Below are 24,890 nucleotides of genomic sequence, written 5' to 3'. Positions count from 1 at the left end.
GAAGTTACTTGTTTGACGAGACATTCCTTTATCTCGTCATTAGCACATGAACACGCTCATCCAACCTCATTCCAGTTTGAGGGCCAATAGGCGAGTTCTCACTCTGTGAGCTATTTATCCTGAAACAACTGCGACACAACACCATTTTAGTTGTACATGCTGAATCTTTTCTAATCGTTAAGGAATAACTCAATGGATTATTAGTTTATGAGGCGTTGAGAAGAGAGAAATATGTTCTTTTAACAAACTGCGGGAAGATTTTGTCTCACAATGATGGAACAGGTAAGAAACAACTGTGACATTATTATTATGTTTTATTTGTATGATTATTATTATAGTAACGTTTGAGTATGCTTTAAGATTGGATGTATCTGCATAAACTTTTTAAACACAGATTTTTTCATATCTCAAATTTTTACTTGAGACTGAAAAAGTTAATCAAATATTGAGTTAGAACCATTGGGAATTTGGACATGTGCCAGACTAGTACCACAATATCTTTTTTCTGAGAGTTTCCTATACTAAAAATCAGTTTATTGGTTAACATTTGCTTGCACTTTATTGCATTGCAGAATACTACCTACTAGCAAACCATTAACTATTTATTTTGCCTTAATTAACTCTTAAATTTGCTGCATATTGATAGTTAATAAGATAGTTTGGTTTGGTATTGGGTGGGACTAGGGGTGTAGAATACGAGCATGCATAATATGTACGTTATAGGTAGTAATAAGCAGCCAGTATCTTAATAATAAGCCACTAGTTAATAGTGAGAACTGGCCCTATAGTGTTAGTCAACAATTTATTGCAATTCAATGTCATACTGTTACTTGAAAAAATGTTCTAATGTTGCTTGTGGTAATGTTCAGAACAGATTACTACTTTAGTTTGAGAGTTCTTGTACTTGTGTTTTTGTATGTGTTTAAATTGACTAATTTGGTTTGGGCTATTAAAATGTATGGGATTTGATTAGTCCAGTGGTTCTCAAACTTTTTTCATCAAGTACCACCTCAGAAAAAAATTGTCTCTCCAAGTACCACCAAAATGAGCAGTATTGAAATACAGTAGCGTAGTAGGCCCAGTAAAGCAGCTACAACTCTGCACAGTTAAAAAAACGTGGCAGATTACCTCAGAAATATAGGCTATATGTCATATATGACATGTTATATACATAATTTTTTATACATTTTTAAATGTGTGTAGCATGTACATGACATATTTCATTCCTCCGCGTACCACTAGAAGGAAGCCTGCGTACCACTAGTGGTACACGTACCACAGTTTGAGAACCACTGGATTAGTCAATAACAGCATGCCATCAAATGGCCTTCTGATTCCTGAAACATAAAGTTTACTGTGTTCCGTTGTGATGTTAAGCAGTTTATTTGTTTGCTGAAAATACATATGCATTTCATAGTGCAATTTATGTTTACTTTGAAATAACTTTGACTACATTTTATATATCAGGATGAATCAGCAAGGTTTGGGGGAGAAAATGGTCTGAAGATCCATCCTAAACCTGTCATCCCAGAAAAACCTAAAGGCATCCCACCTTCATCAAAAGTCAGCAATCCATTTGTCTCCTCCCTCAATGCTGCTGTGAGAAAAGGGGAGATTCTCGCACCACGTGTAGTCTTTAAAGATGACAAAAATCTCAGTCGCCAGCTCTCCCCACCATGGGGATCAAAACCCAGTGACAACCAGTTCGTCAATAACACAGAACTGCTGGATAATAACCAAAAGAAGGAGGTTGATGCTGTTAAACAGAATCTCAAAGACAAGAATCTCCCACTGGTTTCACCAATGTCTCCAAAAATAGATGAAACCTCAGAGACTGAATCTAGTCCACGCACACCTGTGTCCGCTATACCAGCCAAATGGTCAACACCTAAAAAGTTTGTATTTAACCCTCCAAAAACTAGCAAAGTTGAAATCAACCAAACAGAACATACGAGGGGGGTTGAAGTTGCCAAGAAGTCTATGAAGGACAGAAATTTTCCATTGGTTCTACCAATGGCTCCGAAAAAAGTTGAAACTTCAGAACCTGAACCCAGCATATTTACACATGTGTCTGTTCCACCATCCACACCCAAGAGCTCTGTTATTACCCCTCAAACAGCCAGTAAAGTTGTCAATGAGAATGCAGATGTCACAAAAGAGGTCAATGTTGCAAAAAAGTCTATAAAGGAAAGGAATCTTCCACTTGTTTTGCCAACAAAAGCTGAAACCCCAGAGCCTGGAAGCAACCCCAATACACCAATGGCCATTTCACCAATCAAAGTATCTACACCCAAGAGTTTTGTATTTAACACTCCAAAAACTAGCAATGAGAAGTTAGGAACAGTGGAAAGTTCAATTAAAGTGGAAAGTCCAATTCCAGCAAGTCGTACTCCTGCTTCGCATCCCCCAACTTTTACTGCCCCATCGGTTGCAGCATTTCCCCCCACTGAAAGTGTTCCGGTTGTCCCTAAGGCTGTTGTTCTTTCTCAGACTTCAGTTGTAGCACCTTTTATCCCCAACACTCCTGCCCCAAGCATTCCAACCCCAAGCATCCCGACCTCTGTTAACCTTGAGCCAAAGACTGTTGAGCCAAAGATTCATGAACCAAAGATTCTTGAGCCAAAGATTCTTGAACCAAAGATTCTTGAACCAAATATTTCTGAGTCAAAGATTCTTCTGTCAAAGATTCCTGAGCCAGCCTTTACAACATCAGTCATTCCTGATCAAACTGTCCCTAAGACTCCTAAACCAGATCCATCTTTTACAACTCTTTCTGACACCAAACCTCTAAAACCTAATATAAAAATGCTCAATTTGTCAGAAGTATTTCCTCCCCCTGAAGGAAGCCCTCCTGCAGAATTCACTGATATTCCTCCCCCTCTTCTTGAAGATTATCCCGATGGAGACTTATTAGAGCAAATCAAACCCACTCCAGCAATCCGTACATCTATCCCCCCAATTTCCAGGAGTCCAGATATCTTTAGCTTATCATCTACCCCGGCATTGTCTTCCCCTCCAGTGGCATCTCTAGAAACTTTGGTGAAGCCCTTAGACATTCATACTGTAGTTAAACCTGTAGATGTGGTGCTGGAGAATACAGAAAGTCTCACTGACAATCCTGACAGGATTAAAGAGCAACATCCCTCAACCAAGCCACTTTCACCCCTCTCAGCCTTGGCGAGAGCAGAAGAGATGGCCTCAGTAAAACGGACACCACCTGATAGCCGTATTTTTAACCTTCTGGAACGGGCTAAGAGAAAGTCAACAGCGATTCAGTTGGCTACCACACCTGGGCATACAACCCCAATGGAGACAGTCACGCCTGAGATACCTCTGCCTGAAACTCCCACACCTCTGCCTGAGACTCTCACAACTGAGGTGACACAACCTAAGGTGACTCCACCTGAAAAGGCATTACCACAGCTTGCCACAACTGTAAAAGCACTGCATGGGGAAGCTCCATCAGAAGTCCCTGTTATCCCTAAACTCCCTCCAGTTGACTATGTAGATCATGCAAGATTTCCACCTAAAGCCCAAATACCTGAACTGGCCAAGGTTAATGGCCTTGATAATAGTAAGTATCTGTTTTAAATAAGGTTTACACTGTTTTATCTTGCCCACCTTTTTGTGTTAAATTGTGTCCATAACAAAAAGTGTATGTTGATGTCAGGCAGTCTTGTATCAATTAGGGTGACAATACCAATTATATACCAATTTAATTTAATTTTACATTTAATTTTCAAAGTGTGAATACCTTTAAGCTTTGGAAAACAGGCTGTAAGTACCTTTTTGACTATCAGGTGGATTCCATTCTTCAGGGAGGGTTGGTATGCAGGATATGTACGTCTATTGTGGCTTGTGTTTGGCAACATATCTTTCATAATCAGAATGACAAAGATTATTTTGTCTCAAGGATATATCTGTAAAAGTAGGACATTTTGGTTTTGACTTCAACTGAACACTAATTAGACTTGCATAAATCCCCTTAAGTAGTTGTTGCAATTAGATCATATTACTCAAAGTTTAGAAGCATCAGAGAAAATGTTTTAATTACTGTGAATCACAACAGTACATCTACACCTAAAATTGTAAACGTAGAAATATTTAACATCTTTTTTGCATTGAGTCTCGTGTATTAGATCAGTTATTGCTCAATTAATACACAAGTTAAAAACATGAACATCACAGTTTCTGTGTTTACATTCCATAATCCTGTTTTACCTGATGCGTTTTCTCAACCTCACCATTTTCTTTAGCTTTGCAGAGATATCTTTGTGTTCCTGACCTAGTTCTTGTGCTTTTTTTTTTTTTTTTTAGTATGAGTAGTGTATAAATAAATGGTTGGGATGGGGTAAGGGTTAGTTGCATCAGTTCACATACCTGCAAAGTTGCTAACCATATAATTAGAGATAGGATAATAAGATAATGTTGGTTTTCAGTTGGCATCGGAAAACTTGTTGCAAATTTACTTGTAGGCAACAGAATGGCCAAAGTGGAGCATTGTTACTTGGCTTGTAAGCAATGCAAACTATTGCTCAGTTCTGTGCATAAACATTTAATAATCATAAAAGAACAAAATAAAGCATGTTTTGCTTTTCGATCTTGGAAGCATTCAATTTAAGCAGGTGATTTTACCACCATGGTCATCATCAGAGCTCATATTCCCAGTCCGTTCAGCATCTGGCTCATAACTGCATCTCAAACATGCATCTCAATCATATTCTCAAGCATTATTTACAGTATCTTCATAATCAAGATACAGTGTACAATATTTACTGTTCCTGTGGTAAATTTAAGTTCCTACACACATCACCATGGAAAATTGCAACTTTTAATTTTCTGTCAGCCTTAGTACATGATGTAACTACAGAAGAGTTAAGAAACAAATAAATATATATATATATATATATATATATATATATATATATATATATATATATATATATATATATATATATATATATATATATATATAGAAACTCTTTGGTAATGTTTGAGTGAGGTGCCAATGGTATAATCTGATTTAAAACCAAAAAAAATATTTTACAATTTTGTAGTTTTGTACAATGGTTGATAAAAGTTATGGTTGGCTAGGATTGGTTTGAAAGCAACTTTTAGTCCTGAAAGGTTTCTTGTCCATGACTTTGTTTACACAGTGGTTTAGTATCCTTTCTAATTTACATAAGTGATCTCAATGTTTCTGCAGGGGTGTTGACAGTGGTCAAACCAGTACATCCTCCTCCACCACCACCTAGGAAAGCTCTGCCAGCCACACCCATGGTGGACCCTCTATTAGAAAAACCAACTCCATCTCCTGCGCTTCACCTCCAGAGACCCAAAACACCTTCTGAACACCTAGAAACACATGGTAACCAACTTACCCTCAAAACCCAAGACCTAAAACTCGATTTGCTCCATTTGGACTTAAGATTGATCAAGTATTGTATGGGTTTGTCCACTTTTGAAAATGCATCTCTTTAAATTGTTTATATAATGCCACCAAAAACCACACAATTTCTGCATGCACTCTCAGAAATAAAGGTACACGAGCTGTCACTGAGGTGGTACCTTTCCAAAGGTTATAAATTTATACCTTAAAGGTTTATATTAATACCTCAATGGTACATATTGGTACCTAAAAAGTACAAAAGTGTACCTCTTAAAATTCTTGGGTACTAATAATATACTTTTGAGGTACCAATATGGACCCTTTAAGTACAAATGTGTACCTTCTGTAAAGGTACCACACCAGTGACAGCTCGCGTACCTTTATTTCTGAGAGTGTACTGACCAGATTAAACACACAAATTATAATCATAATTGTAATTTCCATTCACATTGTTTTCATTTTTATGCTTTTTAGTTTTAACCTCTTAATGCCCAAGGTGTTTTGTCACATGCATTTTTTTATTTCTCTTTGCTATTTGAGCTTATTGAAACATAATTAGAATAAAAACCTAAGTATCATCTTTTGATTTGATATACTTTTAGAGAAAACTGATGTCCATTTATGTAGAGTCATAGTCCGAATTTACATAAAACACTTTTTCCTGACTGTTTTCTAATGCATATTTAACATACAAAATTTTTCAAACATGTTTTGACTATTAGAGAGTAAAAACACTTTTTTTTTTTCCATTTTGGACAGTTAAAAATAGTGATTGGGACATTTCATATGCTGCAAAACAGTTGCAGGATGACACTGTATGTCTGTAACAAAATATAAAGCAATCAAAGTATTTTAAATAGCCACTTAAGAGCTAAAATGTGTTGTCCACGTATGTGGCCACTAATCCCTAGGAGGTTGATCAAAAGCTACTTAACCCATGTTAATACCATGAAACAAATCTTAAAAGTATCTGTCCACCATGCATCAAGCCCAAATACAAATTTGCTTTTCTTCGTCAGAAGGATCACTACATGACAGCTCATTTGGAGAGATATTTTATGATGCTGAAGAACCTGCGACTCCTGCAGTTTCCACCTTCAGGCCTCCGTCAGTACCATCATCATCCTCTACTCCCAAAAGACCACTTTCAGGTCACGAGGAAGTCATCCTGAAACAGCACAACCCAAAACCTCAGGTTAAAGATGTTGTACCTCTGAACATGGAGGATATGGATTATGGGTCTATGAACTCTGGCTCTCCGAACACAGACATTCAAGTTGCTGTGCTTAAGGACTCAATGCAAAAATCACCTGCCTTGTCTCCATCAGGGTAAGTCATTAAGGCTGTCTTCAATCATTTTAATTTTGTAATAAGACATGCCACCCACACTAAGCGTTATCCAAAAGTTGCTCATCCACACGGAAACATCTGAAAAAACTCATAGTGAATGAATAAAGCTGTTCTTGCATTCTGTTAGTGATGGTAATGCTTCGAAACCTTTATGAATCTTTTGTTTTAAATCAGTGCTTTGGAGTGCTTATCCAATTGGGAAGTTCACATCATTTCAGTAAACGTTTTTAAAAATTTAGTGGTTCTCCACTGGAGACGATCTCTGTTATACCATAAAAAGTGAGTGTGTCCTCGCTGCTGCCTGTCCGCTTGTTAAGTTGTGACGTTTGGAATACTGTTTCCAGCTCTAAGCCACTACTCATTTGAATTAAGAAAATATTAGTTTATGACCACTTTTTAGGTCTAATCCTAATCCTAGCCCTTCCCCTTACCCTAGTATTTTTGTCATTATTACAAATTTTTACTACAAACAAGCACATGTTTTAATATATTTATAACCGCGTACATGTTTTACCGTCATGCTTTAAAAAAATAACGATAAAATATATTTCACGATCTATAATCCATAATTATAACTCCTGTATAGTAATCCCCCATCATTATGACACTCGATGACACTCGAATACCCTGTCAGTAATGTTTAGTGGCTGGGAATGGGCTTCATAGTGTCTGCTATAATGTTTATGTTGTTTTTGGTGTGTTTATATAAATGAATATGGCCTGAATATGAATATGAAGCATGAGATCGCGATGACATCTGATGACGTGTGCAGGTGCTGTACTGCTGTCCCAATTCTTAGGGGTAAACGTTAAAACCCTTTACCTTCACCCTCGGTTTAAAGGGGAAGGGGTGGGGGTACAAAAACAGTATTGGGATTGGGCCATAGTTATATCACACATTAAAGTGAATTTTAAATAAATCATGCTGTACACATAACAGTATCTGGACTTGCTGACACCAATATTTGAACACCAATATACCACAGACACCAATATTTTAGCAATTTGTTAAAAATGAATCACTTTTTGGTCATCGGACAATAGGCATATATATATAGCCATTGTGATTTTCAAAAGTTTTACATCGCATTGGACCCGGATGCCACTTCGCATGACGTCACACTTAACAAGCGTTAATACATGGTGGATGTGCAGCTGTTGCTTATGTGTCGTGACATCATTGTTATTCTGACTTTCCTTCAGGACGCTTGAAAGAGTTGATAATGTCTTTGAAGATCATGCAGAAAGTAAAAAAGGCAAAACAATAAAGAATAAAAAACAGAAAGGACCTCCAAAGAGTAAGTAGAAGAAACCTTTTTAAAAGCTACCATAAATGTCTTGTCTTGTCTAATCAGGAGGAATATCGGTAACACTTTACAATAAGGTTCATTAGTTAATGCATTAACTAACATGAACTAATCATGAACAACACATGTACAGCATTTATTAATCCTAATTGAACATTTACTAATGCATTATTAACATCCAGGTCAGTGATTGTTAACATTAGTTTATGGACCGTGAGTTAACATGAACTAACAATGAACAACTGAATTTTCATTAACTAACGTAAACTAACATAAATAAATACTGTAGTAAATGTATTGTTCAATGTTTGTTCATGTTAGTAAATGCATTAATTAACATTAATTAATAAACCTTATTGTAAAGTGTGACTTGAATATCATTAATATTTACAGATATTTTGTTGCATCATAACAATGTTAAAGTTTTCTCGAGAAAATACTGTGATTTTAGCATATTTATTTAGTAAAATCATATACAATTCGGCTTAAAAAGTAAATGTATTAGCAGTACGATGGCTCAGTAGTTAGCATTGTCACCTCATGGCAAGAAGGTCACTAGTTCGAGTCCTGGCTGAGTCAGTTGACGTTTCTGTCTGGAGTTTGCATGTTTTCCCTGTGTTCACGTGGGTTTCCTCTGGGTGATCCGGTTTGCTCCACAGTCTAAAGACATGCACTACAAGTAAATAGGTTGAACTAAATTTGTTGTAATGCATGAATTTGAGAATGTATGGTGGTTCATTCTGCTTTGGCGACCTCTGAAATAGAGACTAAGCCAAGGGAAAATGAATAAATAAATAAAAGTAAATGTATCCTGTTTTTGGAATGTCATGATTTTCTTAAATACAACCACTGTTTTCAGTAATCTGTTCTCTAATGACCGTCTAACTTTCTAAGATGCTAAACAGCAGATTGTCATGTGTTTAGTTTATTTTAGGCTATCTTTTATCTTTAAAATGCTGTTTACTGACTTGTGTTTTGTTTGCAACTTAGATCCATATGCTGATACAACGGCTCAGGTGAGATTTTATCTATATACAGTTGAAGTCAGAATTGTTAGCCCCCCTTCAACACATTTCTAAACATAATAGTTTTAATAACTCATCTCTAATAATTGATTTATTATATCGTTGCCATAATGACAGAACATAATATTTTACAATATATTTTTCAAGACACTTCTATACAGCTTAAAGTGACATTTAAAGGCTTAATTAGGTTAATTAGGTTAACTGGGCAGGTTAGGATAATTAGGCAAGTTATTGTACAACTATGGTTTCTTCTGTAGATAAAGGGGCTAATAATCTTGACCTTAAAATGATTTTTTTTATTTATTTAAAACTGCTTTTATTTAGCTGAAATAAAACAAATAAGAGTTTCTCCAGAAGAAAAAAATATTATCAGACATACTGTGAACATTTCCTTGACTTTGAATTTCTTCAAATGGATAAGTTATATAAAAAATGTAAAAAATAGTTTTAGAATGACTTCTTAAAGTCTAACTGTTCATTTCACAAATGTTTGTATGTGGTACGAGTATTTTTTTTTTTTCCTCAGAGCAATATTTTAATGCTTGTTCTGTTGTTGTAATGATTTGTTGAAACATGTTGTTGTCTTTTGTTTTTATCCATTAATCACAACCTTGCAGGTTCAGGAGGCTCCCAAGAAAAGCTTGTTTGCCAGGTTTGTACCTGCCTTTTCCTTCCTTTTGTTAAGTTGATAAAATACATCAACATTCCCAAAACATGATAAAAACATTTTCAATTCACAGGAAGAACTCTGCAAAAGCAGTAGATGAAAAGGAACAAAAGAAAAAAGACAAACAGCGAGAAAAGGAAAAAGAGAAGGAGAAGGAAAGAGAAAAGAAGGAGCAGAAAGAAAAGGAGAAGAAAGAAAGCGAAATAAGGAAAAGATTTAAGGTAACAGACATTTCTTGGTTGGATGTTAACAGAATGTAACTTTTTGTACACCGATTTAAGCCGTAGACTATGCGTTGTTGGTGTAGCAGGAAGGTGAAATTGTTCTTCAAACACACACACACACAAAACAAGGATATATATATATATATATATACAAATAGTACAATATAGTACAATAAGTATAATATAGTACAAACCTGCCTTTTTAAATCGTTATTAGCCACATACTAGCAACTAATAATTCGGCCTCAGAATAAAGATTTTGTGTCGAACTTCTTAGTAGGGTACTTTTACACACCTCTGTTTCATGTGTGAAGAGTTTTTGAAGAGCACGTGTTCATGCAAATTGTAGAAGCATCATTTTGTCAGAGCATACAAAAATGGTCTGACTGACCAATTAAAAGTAGTAAGTAATCCTGAGAGCTGTTATAACGATTAATATCAAAAGCAATAATTGCAATAATGTTTTTGTATTAGTATAGCTCTGTCCTGTAAGAATAACTTCACAGTTTTAAAACAATAATATTAATAATGTCAATCTGAATTTTATTTATATAGCACTATTATACACATCCAAAGATTGAGCAATGTGCTGAACAATACATATACAAAGAAAAAGTATAAAATTATAGCTAAAACAAACAACTTGCACTGATGGTTATTATAAATAAAAGCAATCATTTCTTACTGATATAATGGTCAAACCAAAAAGGTAAGTTTTTAACCTACATTAAAAACAGATATGATATAGACCTAATACAGATGTAAAAATATGTATATAGTTACATTTAAAATGTACATATTGGCGGCATGGTGGCTCAGTGGTTAGCACTGTCACCTCAAAGCAATTAAGTCGCTGGTTTTGGTCTTAGCTGGGTCAGTTGGCATTTCTGTGTGAAGTTTGCATGTTCTCCCGGTGTCCGCGTGGGTGTCCTCCGGGTGATCCAGTTTCCCCCACATAATTAAATAAACTAACTTGTCCATAGTGTGTATGATTCAGTTTGTATGGGTGTTTCCATATACTGGGTTGCAGCTGGAAGGGTATCCACTGACAAAATCAATGAATGGATGAAAAGATTGTAATATATTTGCTATATTATTACATTTTATTAATGTAATATCATTGATTGATTGTATATTATATATTTATAGTATCATGACAGTTTAAAGTATTATGATTGATTCAATTAGTTTAATTAAGTATATTATATAATAAAGAATTTCTGAAATATTCTGAAATTATATATATAGTTTAAATACTCTTGCAAAGGTTAAATAAATAAATGATTGAATGACCAAATGAATGATTGAACAAACAAACAAATGAACATACAAATTTATGACTCTGGTATTCACCAATAATTTGGCATAATTGTTTTCTATAAAACTCTCACAATCCATTAATTGTTACAATCCACATTCCACTCCTCAAGCAAATCTAAAGATGCACTAACCATCATTTTAACCATCATTTTTAAATCTAAAGTGAAATGAGCCATGTGCTTCCGTTTCTCCTGTTTTTAAAGGTATGGTGAGGTCAGTTAATGGATATGCACATGTTAATGTAACTCATGGTGTTTAATGCAGATCACAGGCCAAGAAGAGCCCATATATCATGTTAAAGTGATTGAGGAATGTAAAGGCCGTAAAAATGACCTGCCGGTGAAGGTTGGAGACACCGTGAACATCATACGAACTGAAAACTGTCCTAAAGGGAAATGGCTTGCCAAGGACAGCAACAGTACATGTAAGTTGAACACCACAAATCTACAATCTACAACACCAATTCTAAAAAATGTGGGATGTTTTATAAAATAATCTGAGTGATCTGATTAATTTGATTTGTTAAACATTTTTTTATTGGCAAAAGTATAAAAATTAAATTAATGTTTTCACTGGCAAACTTAAAGTGTTAGTTCACCAAAAATAAAAACAAACATCTGTTATTAATTATTCACCCTTGTAACATTCTAATACCCTGAGACCTTCTTTCATCTTCAGGACATAAATTACAATATTTTAGGTGAAACCCGAGAGCTCTCCTATCCTCCAGATACAGCAATGGCCATACATTGACAAAGACATACAGTGTTTGAAAATCCTGGAGACCAAGGGTGGGAAAGTTATGTTGGGAGGGGTAAAATGTGTGTTGGGAGTGAGATATTATGGGTTTTTCTGGGAGAAATAACAAAACGGGAGGGTGGCGGGAGATGGGTCTGAAATAAGGGAGACTCCTGGAAAAAAACCTGTTGGCAGGTATGGCAATAGCCTGAGAGGCTCAATGTCCAGAAAAGAAGCCAGAAATATTGTGAAAACATTTCATGTGACTTCAAAGGTTCAACTGTAATCATATAAAGCCCTCAGAACACTTCTGTGCACAAAAAAACATGTATAAACTTTGTTTATCTTTTATACCTATATCAGATTATGGTGCACATTTACTGTGGACAATAGATATTAGCATAGATATTATTCTATCCAAATATCAAATTAGATATATGCGCAAAATTTTAACAAGGCATAAAACATTTGCAAATAAAGCACTGTTTTTAATTAGTGCACAGGTGTCAAATTATTTGGCAGTAGTTTATCAGGAAGTGACCATTTCTCTTTAACTCACTGGATCAGATGTGTCAAACTCAGTTCCTGCAGAGAAACTGCTGCCAAATATCAAAAAGAAAAGTATAATGCTGAAAAATTCTAATGATTTGTTGATGCGTATGCCAGGTTTCATTTAAATGTTCAACATTTTTATTTTAATTTAAACATTTTTTTTTATTGTAGTTTTTTTTTATTGGGCCCTAATGGCCCAGTATATTAACGGACAGAATATTCAGTGAGTGTTACTGTGGTCGTTGTGTGTCCTTTGAAAAACCTGGTCAAATTTGCCCACTGGCCTCTGTCCATCCCAATATCATAATTGGCTTCATCACTCCATCTCTTCTTCATCAATCAGCTGGTGTGCGGTCTGGCACAATATGGCTGCTAACTCGTCATCCAGGTGGATGCTGCACACTTGTGGTGGTTGAGGAGATCCCCCCCCCCCCCCCCCCCCAAATGGCTATAAAGCTCTTTAAGTGTCCAGAAAGCGCTTCATAAATGTAGGGAATTATTATGAATTATTATTGACTAAGAAAGTTTAAAAGTGTTCTTGGAGCTTCTCATGGTTACAGGTGATTCAGTCAAGTCACATGGAATGATTTAACAGTGATTTTCAAGCTTGATTTTAATCTAAAATATCTGAATTTGTGTTCTGAAAACAAACAAAAGTCTCGGGGATCAGATCAACATGAGGATGAGTATTTAATAACAGAATTTTAATTATTTTAAAGTTAGGAAAGAGATAAGTTTCACAGTTATATATCAACTTTTAAATCACAATGTTTCATTTTGTGCGAACTGTGCATGCTAATTCTTAAAGGTTCACAAAACCCTCGAGTACTTTTTTTGAGATTTTACCAGATTTGTGTGTGTTGAGCATCAGTTAAGACAATGTTAGCACCTGTTAGCTTTAATTGTGGGAAAAACTGGATAATTTTGAGCTTTTGTCAGCTAATTTCAGCTTCAAGGATTTAAAATGATTTTTGACACGGATCAGAATCAGTGACGTAGCGCAAAACTGCAAGTGGAAAGATGACTCGTTGGTTTTACATTATTATTTATAGCGGAGTTTTCTTATCCTATTAGAAGCCGGCTTCTAATTTATTCATGACTGCATGTGCTTTTCGAAGGCAAGGCAGACCTGCCAGTGCCAAGCTGTGAGACACGGACCCACGGAACACAGTCTTTAGCGGTTCATGAAGGATTGGATGTGTTTGTTGCCATGATCCACGTGGTTTGTTGCATGTTTTTCCCTGCTATGCTGTCAGGGCCGATAAAGCAAAGCTGTTTGTGTGCAGCAAGCACTTTTGTGAGGAGATCAGTACAAGTATGGCGGAGAATGGCGAACGTTGTTCTTTATCAGGAGTTCGTTCACATTTACACACATTGCCATGCTGCTGTGTTTGCCTAAATCGTTTAGATTACCAACAGGGCTAATGGTTAAAATAGACAGGGCAAGAGATCTGCTGCACTGAGTCTGCATTCAGACCCGGGGATTGAGGGAAAAGTCCTCATTTATAGTGTTTATATGAACACGATTATCTTTATAATGATATAAATTGTGGTTATGAAGCAGGTCATCAAATTACTGTTTACTTCTTTGCATTTTAACTTTGTAAACAATACAATAATGCGTCTGCTCCCGGTTTGTCTCATTTTGTGAGCCGACTGACAACAGTTGTTTGCTCCCCTCCTTCTCCCTTGTTGGCCACGCCCACTCCTGCCCTTTGCTCACGGAGCTCCGCGCCCACTATGATGTATCTATTGAAAAAATTCTGAGGTAGACCTGAACCAAAAGTGGGGGGTGTCATGACCCTTTAAAGCTTTATGAGCTAATTTTCTGACACCATATAAGATTTCAGCGGCTCACCAGTCCGTGGTAATCACTGTCACATATTTTCTTGATTTTTATTGCACTTTACAAAGCCTCTCAACTTTTTTTGGAATTGCGGCTGTAGATATACATATTCATTTATCTCATTCATATCAGCTCTTGCGAGTCACAAATAATTAGTATCACGCTAAGTGAGTACTGCAGATAAATGGGGTGCAGAAAATAAGCATTGTTATGAGTTTACCTTGATAAGGGCGGAATTTCTGAACAGATCTGTCACCGCGCAAGGACCCGAACGAGTCCTTGAGCTCCGATTTATCTCTGAGACTGTGTATGTAGCTTATCTCAGTTTTCAGATGTTTCTGCTGGAATGCAGATTGGCATTGTTGTTGTTTTTTCAGATGGTTATATCCCGGTGGAGTGTGTGGATTTGAACATCAATGGCATTATGGAGTTGGGGAAGAAGACAACAGTGTCTAACAGACCTAACGGCAATGAACACAAAGACACAGAAGCCCACAGTACAAACAGCAGGTACGGTATATATTGACAAATATACAATAGGAGTAATTTTAAATGCTGTGGTGACATAGGATGGTAATAACATTCATATACATTTTGTAAATGGACAATTTATTTTTTATTCTTTTTTCTGTCATGTGTTTCAGGAGCTCAGAGCATTACAACTTGAACCATGAGAGCTGTAAGCATGTTCTTTTAATTTTATTTTTTTATGTTTGACACTATTCTAATGAGGCTCAACCATAAGCAACAATGCTGATAATTTTGCTGCTGTGGCCCGACGCAGTCGACTCTTAAAGGGAATGGGAGATGAGACTCTGATTGGTTTATTCTCAAAACACACCTGTAACTCATTAAGAAAATAAGCTCAACCCTTTTAGACCATGTGCCATGCCGCAAAGTGGATTTTTCCGTCCTTATATTAGAAAAAGTAGATTCTGACAGGCCCTTAATGCGTTTTCAGCCTGCACTTTGCACATGGATCCTCAAAATAGAGCCCTAGGTGTGAAAGCACCCTAAAAAGCTCAAGATTGGGTCCATCGTCCTCCTTAACCAGAGATCAGATGTGGCTGCCACATGGCTGCGAAAATATAAACCTTAGCCTAACAGAGCGAAAATTTGTATTAATTAATTAATTTGAATAAATCGACCTGAAAAAATTTTTATCGATTATAAGTTCTTAATGTCAATTTTTATTCCTTTCATTTTTTGATTAATTGCCCAGCCCTACTGTATAAGCTAAAACAAAACGTTCTTATGTCTCAAACATTATAACTATGAGATTAATTAGGGTAAAAATAGATCTAGAATTGTGTTCATAACAATGTCTTTTTTTATATAATTATGAATTTGTATCATAATTGTATAAATATATTTAAAAAGTAGGTTTGCTGCTCTATATAATAATTATTTGTACATATTTAATAATACATATTGTTACTGTCTTTTCTCAGTCTCAGAAGACAGCGAGGAGTGGACATGTGAAGATGATGACCCAGCGTTTGGCACTCCCGATGAAACTGCACATGTGTAAGCATTAAACTCGTGTGTATGTTATGAGTGTGTGTACTTATATGTGCTGAGTAACAAAGCTTGATTGTTCAGTTATTGTATTGTTTACAAGGGGTGTATGTTGAATATTTTTCAGAGAGCCGAATCAGTCACAGGCCACACCAGCTCAAGGTGAGTCACAGATGAGACATGAGCCAAAAATATGCAGAGCAAAGAAAAGTCAACACCAAGAAATTCTTTATTAATTACAATAGCAATGGTGTGTCATTCTCTTGGTCATATTCATATTTATAGAAGCCCATTTCTACCAAAGTAAACGTTAATATAATATAGACTATTTTAAGGTATATAAACAATAACAATGGCCCCAGCGTATTTCCTGTTTTACATTTTTAATTTCTATAGCTTTCGAGAATCCAAAAAGAACCATATATTGAAAAATAATGTTATGATAGCTGTTTTGACATTAGGTTTTAATTAAATTGCCTCTTGTTAAAGATATGAAATAGTTTGATAACAAGCAGGATGTTCACGGGCCAATGACATCACCACATTGAAATGGTCAATAGTAATATATTGTAAATATGGTATTAAAATGTTTTAAATGACAAAGTTATGAATAAAACTGATATAAAACGCAAAAGTTGATTGTCATAAATCATTAAAAATTTATGGAATAGATATTTGTAATTAAATTTTAAAAAAAGTTTAAAAATTGTACATAAAAGCATAAGCATCATATTTATGACAGGTCAAAATGAAGACAACACTTCAAACTATCAGTTAGACCAGTGGTTCTCAAAGTGGGGGTCGGGACCCCCTGAGGGGTCGCGGGGCAATGAAGGGGGGTCGCCTGGTGATTTCCAAAAATCTATTTATTTTTATTAAACCATAAAAATTAACATATTTTATCCATAACTATACTGAAAATAAAAATAGTCGTTTATAGTTACTATATACTATATAGTTACTATAGTACCTTATAGTTACTAGTTCTATTGGATTGCGCCCCTGGGGTAATTACATTATATTAAAGGCAGCAATAGCGTCAGATGCATTTTGATTTTATAACATCAGGTTATACTTTCTGGCACATTTAAACCACTGACACAAATTTAATTGGTGTGTCTGCGTCATTGCATGCAAGGTTTCTGTATTTATAACCACCTCAGAGGATATTGGGGTCGCGAGTCACTGCCATTGTTATTTTGGGGGTCGCGGGCTGAAAAGTTTGGGAACCCCTGAGTTAGACCATCAATATGTCCAAAAATCTAAATTATATAGTAGGTAATAATAATAATAATTTAAAAATAATAATATTTAAGGCAATATCATTTTTAAATAATCTAAAATGAACGTTTTTGTCGCATCTTATGATTTTGAATATTTAGCTCATAATTATGACTTTGTGTCAAATATGGCTTTTCATCTCATTTTAACATGTCATACTTTTGGCTTTATCTCATAATTATGGTTTAATGTCTACATCACTTTGATAGCCTATTTCTAAGTTTACTGGTTATCTCATTTTGACATCAAAAATGTGTCTTTTATATTGTAATTAGGATTTTCAGTTTTGTATTATGACTTATCATGATTTTCATTGTCTATGTCAAAATTATGATATTAATATTGCTTCTCAGAGTTTGTACTTTAAAGAAATTTTATGTAAAAATCCTAAAATCTGTCTATATCATAATTATGACCTTTTGTCTATGTTTGATTTCATTGTCTATGCTGATGTTTCATTATTATGACTTAGTATCTCATAATTATTTTTTTCTTATAATTAATGTGACTTTACCTCATAATTATTTATGTCTCTTAATTGTAACCTTATGTATCATATTTATGACTAAGACTTTGATTATCTCATAATCATGATACTTGGTATTTTGTCATTTAACCACATGTCAGATATTAGAATTTATGTCACATAATTGTAACTAATAATAAAAATAATAATATCTTGTCATTTTAATTGTCTATCTCACAATTATGGCTTAGTATCTATTTTTTTCTTTCTTTTTATCTCATTATTATAACTGTCTCGTAATTATGATATGTATCTCAGTTATGACCAAGACTGTGATTATCTCATAATCATGATACCTGGTATTTTGTAATGTGACTACATGTTAGATTATCTAATTATTTTTTATCTCATTATAACTGTCTCATAATTATGACCTTTATTTCATATTTATGACTACGATTTTAATTATTTCATAATTATGGTACTTGGCATTTTTTTATTTAACTATATGTCAGAAAAGGCGACGCAGTGGTGCCGTAGGTAGTGCTGTCGCCTCACAGCAAAAAGATCACTTGTTTGAGCCTTGGCTGGGTCAGTTGGCATTTCTGTGTGGAGTTTGCATGTTCTCCCCGCGATTGCATGGGTTTCCTCCAGGTGCTACGATTTCCCCCACAGTCCAAAGACATTTTATCTCATTATTATAACTTGATATATTATATTGTATTATATTATAATATATTATAATAGTCTCATATTTAAAACCTTTAACTCAAAGTTATGACCAAGGCTGTGATTATGTCATAATCATGGTATGTGGGATTTTTAGAATTTGACTATATGTCAGATATTAAATTGATATCTCATAATTATAACTAATGATAATTCTAATATCTAGTCAATTTGATGGCCTATCTCATAATTATGCCGTATTATCATGTTTTTTTATCTCATTATTTTAACTGTCTCATAGTTATGACCTTTATCTCATATTTATGACAAAGACTTTGATTATGTCATAATTATGACACTTGCCGTTTAATAATTTGGCATAATTGCAACTAATCATTAATAGTATCTAACCATTTTGATTGTTTCACTCGAAAATGAGTGACCTATAACATGTTTACTGTCCTTCTCATAATTTTGGGATTCTATCTTAATTTGATCTGGTTGTAATTGTGACCTTATTTATTTATCTTTAATTTATCTATTAATCTTATAGTTTAATAATATGGTTTAATAATTGATCTCATAATTCTGACACAGTATCTCATATTCTCAATGTTTTACATCACAAATGTGATTCCATAAATTTTTTGTCATTCTTCATACCAAATTCCTCATCCATTCATGAATCTCTTTCTTTTTTCAGATGTTGTCGATAAACCCCAAATTTACTCAACTTACAACGTACAGTAAGTTCAATAGTCTTCTTTTAAATTAACCAAGCAAGGTTACTCTCTTTGAAATGATAGTATATAAAATAATTTGTTTTATACCAAGAACAGAAGAATAAATATTGGTTTATCATGTGTCACAGAGCGAAACATGAAGCCCTTCAGAAACTCTCTACATTCTTCATGCAACCCAAAACACCGTCTCAACCTCCACAGCAAAGGTTAGTACATCACCTCACTCACAAACCATGTTTGCATCCACCTATTCTTATGCACATTTTGGAATATCAAACAGAAAATGCATAATAAAAACATCAAGATGTGTACAATTTTTAAAATTGCTCATTAAAAAATACATAAATATCCGAGTAGAAAAAAAAAATGTTTTATCTAAAAAAAAAATAAAAAAAAAAACAATGTCTAAAAAATTTGATGGGACACATTAACCGCTAAATACTGTGTGCCGTGGGTCCTTGTCTCACAGCTTGGCATTGGTAGGTCTGCTTTGCCTTTGGAAAGCATGTGCTCTCATAAGTAATGAAGAGGCCGGCTCTTCTCATAGCATAAGAAAACTCTGCTATGAATAACAATGAGAAACCGACACGTCATCTTTGCACTTGCAGTTTTGCGCTACGTCACCGATTTTGATCCCGCCTCAAAAATCATTTTAAACCCGGAGGCTGAAATTAGCTGACTAAAGTTCAAAATTATCCATTTTTTCCCCACAATTAAAGCTAACAGGTGCTAACATTGTCTTAACTGATGCTCAACACACACCCCTGCTAAAAAATCCAGCTTAAACCAGCCAAGGCTGGTTGGCTGGTTTTAGCTGGTTGACCAGCCTGGTTTAAGAGGGGTTTTGGCCATTTTCAGGCTGGTTTCCAGCCATTTCCAGCCTGGTCTTAGCTGGTCAGGCTGGAAAATGACCAGCCAAATCCAGCTAAAACCAGCTTGACCAGCCTGGTTTAAGCTGGATATAGCTGGTTTTGGCTGGACTCCCAGCTTAGCTAGGCTGGTCAAGCTGGTTTTAGCTGGTCATCTCCCAGCCTGACCAGCTAAGACCAGGCTGGAAATGGCTGGAAACCAGCCTGGAAGTGGCCAAAACCCCTCTAAAACCAGCCTGGTCGACCAGCTAAAACCAGCCAACCAGTATAGCATGGGACAAATCTGGTAAAATCTCAAAAAAAGTACTTGAGGGTTTCGTGAACCTTTAAATATTTTCCAGTTGGCTAGATATTAATTAATAGGCATTCACACAACTTCACCAAAGCCTCTCTACTTGACGGTTGGTCTTGCGTGTCCGCTATGTTTGTCATTTATTTACGCTTTTTATAAACGTTTGTAGTTCTAATCAAATTCACATCCAACGTGTAATGTGTTGTGAGCAATATTAGCGGTTACAGTATGGACACTTATACACTTCGAACTTTTACCAGAAAAGTAAACCATCCCAAAACCTTTGGCATACTCTTTTTTTAACATACTATGGTCTGGGACCTGTTCTATTTTCAGATACTATTTAGGATGAATAGTATGCAAATTGGGACGCAGCAACTGCTCATGTCTGTTTTCTCTCAATTCACTGATAAACATTTACAGCAAACGATTAGATTACAGGATACTAAGTCATCATGTTTTTTGTCTACTTCCTGTTTCCTTATATGGTACTTAGTGCTTCAAGAATGCCAGAGCCCAAACCAGGTATGTTTTGACTCTTTAAAGCTTAATTACAAAACCTAAACACTCACATCTCACTCATTTTCTTTTTCTTTTTTTTTTTTTAAGAGCATGAAGGGGATTCTGGCAGCTTGTAAGTATTCACAAAAACACAGACAGTCATTTATGAGATGCTTTCCTGAGCTGAGAATGTACCCAGACTGGTTTCTCGCGAATGTCTGAGATGTTTTTTTATGAACGCATGTCTCATTCCATTAGCCGTTATGCTAGCACTGCTGATGACCTGGTGGTAATGCTACGTGCTAACAAATGTCATTGTATATTTCCGTCAGAGTTAACGAAGAGGAAGGAGGATTAGATACATCGGAACTCCAGATTCTGCCCCCTCCAGATCTGTATGCTGATTTAATCGCTGGAGATTCAGGGCCTGTTTACACTAAGTATGTACTTTGGACACTTGTTGTCTATTTATGATGTGCAAAATGTCAATGCATCTAGTGATAAAGCATTGTTTAGGATTTTTTTTTTTCTGTTAAAATTAAACTGAACTGTTGGTTGGACTGCAAATCTCTGAATGATTAAATTAAGTATAAACTGTTTTTGAATTTTTAGGATTATTTATTTATTTATTTATTTACTTATTTATATATGTACGTATTTAAATGGATAGTTCACAAAAAAAAATTTACTTACTCACTATTTACTGACCTTCAAGTGGTTACACACTTTTATGAGTTTTATTTTCTCTTGTTGAGATTAAAAGGAATTTATTTTGAAGGATATATATACATATATATATATATATATATATATATATATATATATATATATATATATATATATGTTCAAATGCTTGTTAACACAAATTTCTAATTAGTCCATCACATGGCAGCAAGACGATCTGTTGCAGTTCAAACTCAAGCATTAGAATGGATTAGAAAGGTGATTTTGAATGTGGCATGGTTGTTGTTGCCAGACGGGCTAAGTATTTCAGAAACTGTTGATCTTCTAGGTTATTCACTCACAACCATCTCAAGGGTTTACAGATAATGGTCCAAAAAGAGAAAATATTCAATGTGCGGCAGTTTTGTGGGCACATATGCCGTGTTGACACCAGAGGTCAGAGGAGAATGGCCAGACTGGTTCCAGCTGATAGAAAGGCAACAGTAACTCAAATAACCACTTGTTACAACTGAGGTACGCAGAAGAGCATCTCTGAATGCACACGTCAAACCTTGAGGCAGATGGGCTAAAGCAGCAGAAGACCACACCGGCTGCCACTCCTGTCATCTAAAAGCAGGAAACAGGCTACAATTCACACAAGCTCACCAAAATGGTGAGAATTTGGAGAATTGGAGAAACGTTGCCTGCTCTGATGAGTCTGATTTCTGCTGCGACATTCAGATGGTAGGGTCAGAATTGGCATCAACAACATGAAAGCATAGATCCATTCTGCCTTGTATCAAAGGTTCGGGCTTGTGGTGGTGGTGTATTTTCTTGGCACTCTTTGGACCCATTAGTACTAATTAGTACCATTAGTACCAATGTCAACAAGCATCGGGTCAACCCCACAGTCTACCTGAGTATTGTTGCTGACCATGACCATCCTTTTATGACCACAGTGTATGTACCCATCTTCTGATGGCTACTTTTAGCATGATAACGCACCATAGAACCGTCTTGAACATGATAATGAGTTCACTGTACTCATATGGCCTCCACAGTCACCAGATGTCAATCCAATAGAGCACATTTGGGATGTGGTGGAACAGGAGATTAACATCATGGATATGCAGCCAACTATTCGGCAGCAACTGTGTGATGCTTTCAAGTCAATATGGACCAAAAATCTCTGAGGAATATTTCCAGTACCTTGTTGAATCCATGCCACAATGGATTAATGCAGTTCTAAAGGCAAAGGGGGGTTTAATCTGGTAGTTATAAAGTCTACCTATTATATTAGCTTTTGCTGCTAACATGCTCAAAAATAAAATGGAAAAATTATTACTATTTCTTTTTATTTATTTAGCTGCTGATTAAATATCATTACTGGCTTTAACAATCTTTACACTGGTCACTCTCGACCTCTAGCCTTTTTTCATTTATATCTTTATTGTTGCTACAATGATGTTTACTGACATTTCAGAGTGTGTGTTTGTCTATTCCAGGCCAATCAGACTCGTGCAGAAATAGCTGAGTGGCTGCTGAAGGGAGAGCCGTACTGCTGGATCTCTGAGTTCATAACCCTCCTGTGGGCTGAGTTTCAGTGAGAGCCACAGTAAATGTCAGCAGGAGACGCGTCTGTCTGCCGAGAACAGTTGTGTTTGGGATTGTGCATCTGCCTGGAAGAGGCTGCAGGCGACTCCTATATTCATCTGCGTTACCTTCAGTTTGTGTCAAGACCGCCCTCGTGTGGAGATCATTTGGAGTTTTACATCGAAGCGTTGGTTCAGTTTCTATTGATAAAGAATCAGGAAAGACACTGCAGGTTAGTTGGGTAAAACTATTATCAGCGTTGACAGCATTCTTCATTTAATGCTTTAAGAATTGCAAAGTTTTTGTATTACACTGTTTGTATATTGATGTTTTAATATGCAAATGAGCCATTGTTTCATTAAACATGTGCTAATTTGCATATATATCTAGCACAAGAATCTGAATATCGGATAAAGTCAGGCTTATTTTTATTATCATTATTAATATTATTTGTTTTATTATAATTTTTTGACATTAGCATTTTGGGTATCTACATATATAGCATTTTTAATCATGATTAACGTTACTTTCGCCATTTACAAATGCATTACTACAAGCCTAAACTGTGCTGGTTAACATTAGCTAATGCACTGCACTGCAAGCTTCATTCAATAACGTTTATAAGCAGCAGATGATTAAACACTGTAACATGTATTTTTCATTGTACATGTCAGTAAATACATACAGTACATGATAAATACATGACTAACTATAACATTTAGTGCAGGGGTGGCCAACCCTGTTCCTGGAGAGTCACCTACCTGCAGATTTCAGTTGCTACCCATGTCAAACACACCTGAACCAATTAATTAGGACCTGAACACCACGTGATAATTACTGGCAGGTGTGTTTGATATGGGTAGCAACTGAAATCTGCAGGAAGGTGGCTCTCTAGGAACAGGGTTGCCCACCCTTGATTTAGTTTATATAAGTGCTGCTTAAGTGGAGATTTATGGCCAAGTAAAGGTGGAAAACAAGAGAAAATAGCCTTTAATAACATGTATTGTAACTGAAAACTACAGAAACAAATTGACAACTGAAAGCGTGGCAGTTGAAACGGTTAAAGCTAAATATCAGATGTACTTTATGTCATGTAAAATGTCCTTAAATGCAATCCAAGTCAGGTGTTTGAAGAAATTAGGGTTGCTACTTAAAATATAACCATACTCTGTATTTGTATTAGTTTTATATCATTGGTTTTTATATTTTACAAGCAGTACTTTGTGTTCCCAGTCTTCCTGTTTGCTCTACAATAGGGAAACAGGCTTATAATGATTGTAGTGCAAGTTTGACTTTATTTTATAATTTTCCTGCATGTACTGAGCTTTCTGGTGCAGATAATAAATGACACAGTCTTGTATATACTTTTAAAAATGCTGATTTTGTGGCCTGTTTTTAAGCTATCATTTTCTAGTTACTGACAATATGTAAGGTCCTTTTTTGCCATAAAATGATCTGATCTGAACAACATATGTTTATTTGTTATAATTGAAAGCACTCACATGTATTGACATACCCTTGCATTAAACACCTTTGGGTAAAACAACTGTTTTACTTGAATATTAAAGCCTGATTTGTTCCTGTTTGTCTAGCTCCACAAACTTGGTTGTTACACCAGAACGAGAGTATAGTTTCTAGACAAATCAGCTTACTGTAGGAAAAATAACCCCAAATCTGAAAAAGTTGGGATAGTATGGAAAACTCAAATAAAGTAAATAAAGTTTTTCATTCATTTTCTTGTCGGCTTAGTCCCTTTATTAATTCGGGGTCCCCACAGTGAAATGAACCGCCAACTTATCCAGCACGTTTTTACGCAGCAGATGCCCTTCCAGCCGCAATCCAGGAAACATCCACAAACATTAATTCACACACAC

General features: G+C 35.5%; 2 protein-coding genes across 4 annotated transcripts in view; one reads left to right on the top strand and one right to left on the bottom strand.

The window, feature by feature from the left end:
* Nucleotides 1–68: 68 nt before the first annotated feature.
* Nucleotides 69–24,748, top strand: LOC100330978 (uncharacterized). Of its 3 annotated transcripts, none has more exons than XM_087298027.1 (19): nt 69–282; nt 1,468–3,574; nt 5,207–5,368; nt 6,412–6,718; nt 7,943–8,037; nt 9,037–9,062; nt 9,692–9,726; nt 9,815–9,962; nt 11,550–11,709; nt 14,799–14,931; nt 15,066–15,100; nt 15,873–15,948; nt 16,067–16,101; nt 19,059–19,101; nt 19,227–19,304; nt 20,756–20,784; nt 20,869–20,893; nt 21,093–21,200; nt 22,929–24,748. In XM_087298027.1, the coding sequence occupies exons 1-19, from the start codon at nt 271–273 to the stop codon at nt 22,951–22,953; spliced, it is 3,639 nt and encodes a 1,212-aa protein (XP_087154153.1). In that variant the 5' UTR covers nt 69–270; the 3' UTR covers nt 22,954–24,748. The 3 variants fall into 3 exon arrangements, 2 of the variants coding, with proteins under 2 accessions (XP_087154153.1, XP_087154152.1); XM_087298026.1 differs by having other exon boundaries at nt 6,409–6,718; XR_015518152.1 differs by lacking the exons at nt 9,037–9,062; nt 9,692–9,726; nt 9,815–9,962; ... (9 more) ...; nt 21,093–21,200; nt 22,929–24,748 and having other exon boundaries at nt 6,412–7,802; nt 7,871–8,018.
* Nucleotides 22,788–24,890, bottom strand: part of prkaa2 (protein kinase, AMP-activated, alpha 2 catalytic subunit) — a 57,325-nt gene continuing 55,222 nt past the window's right edge. The window contains exon 10 of the transcript XR_015518155.1: nt 22,788–23,216. The gene's annotated coding sequence lies outside the window, so the exon portion shown is untranslated. The remainder of the gene's footprint in view (nt 23,217–24,890) is intronic.

The sequence above is a fragment of the Danio rerio genome, chromosome 20 (genome assembly GCF_052040795.2).
Source record: "Danio rerio strain M-AB ecotype USA chromosome 20, GRCz13ab, whole genome shotgun sequence".
Lineage (NCBI taxonomy): Eukaryota > Metazoa > Chordata > Actinopteri > Cypriniformes > Danionidae > Danio > Danio rerio.
The sequence above is the reverse complement of the archived record's forward strand: the minus strand, read 5'-3'. Positions and strand labels throughout refer to the sequence as shown.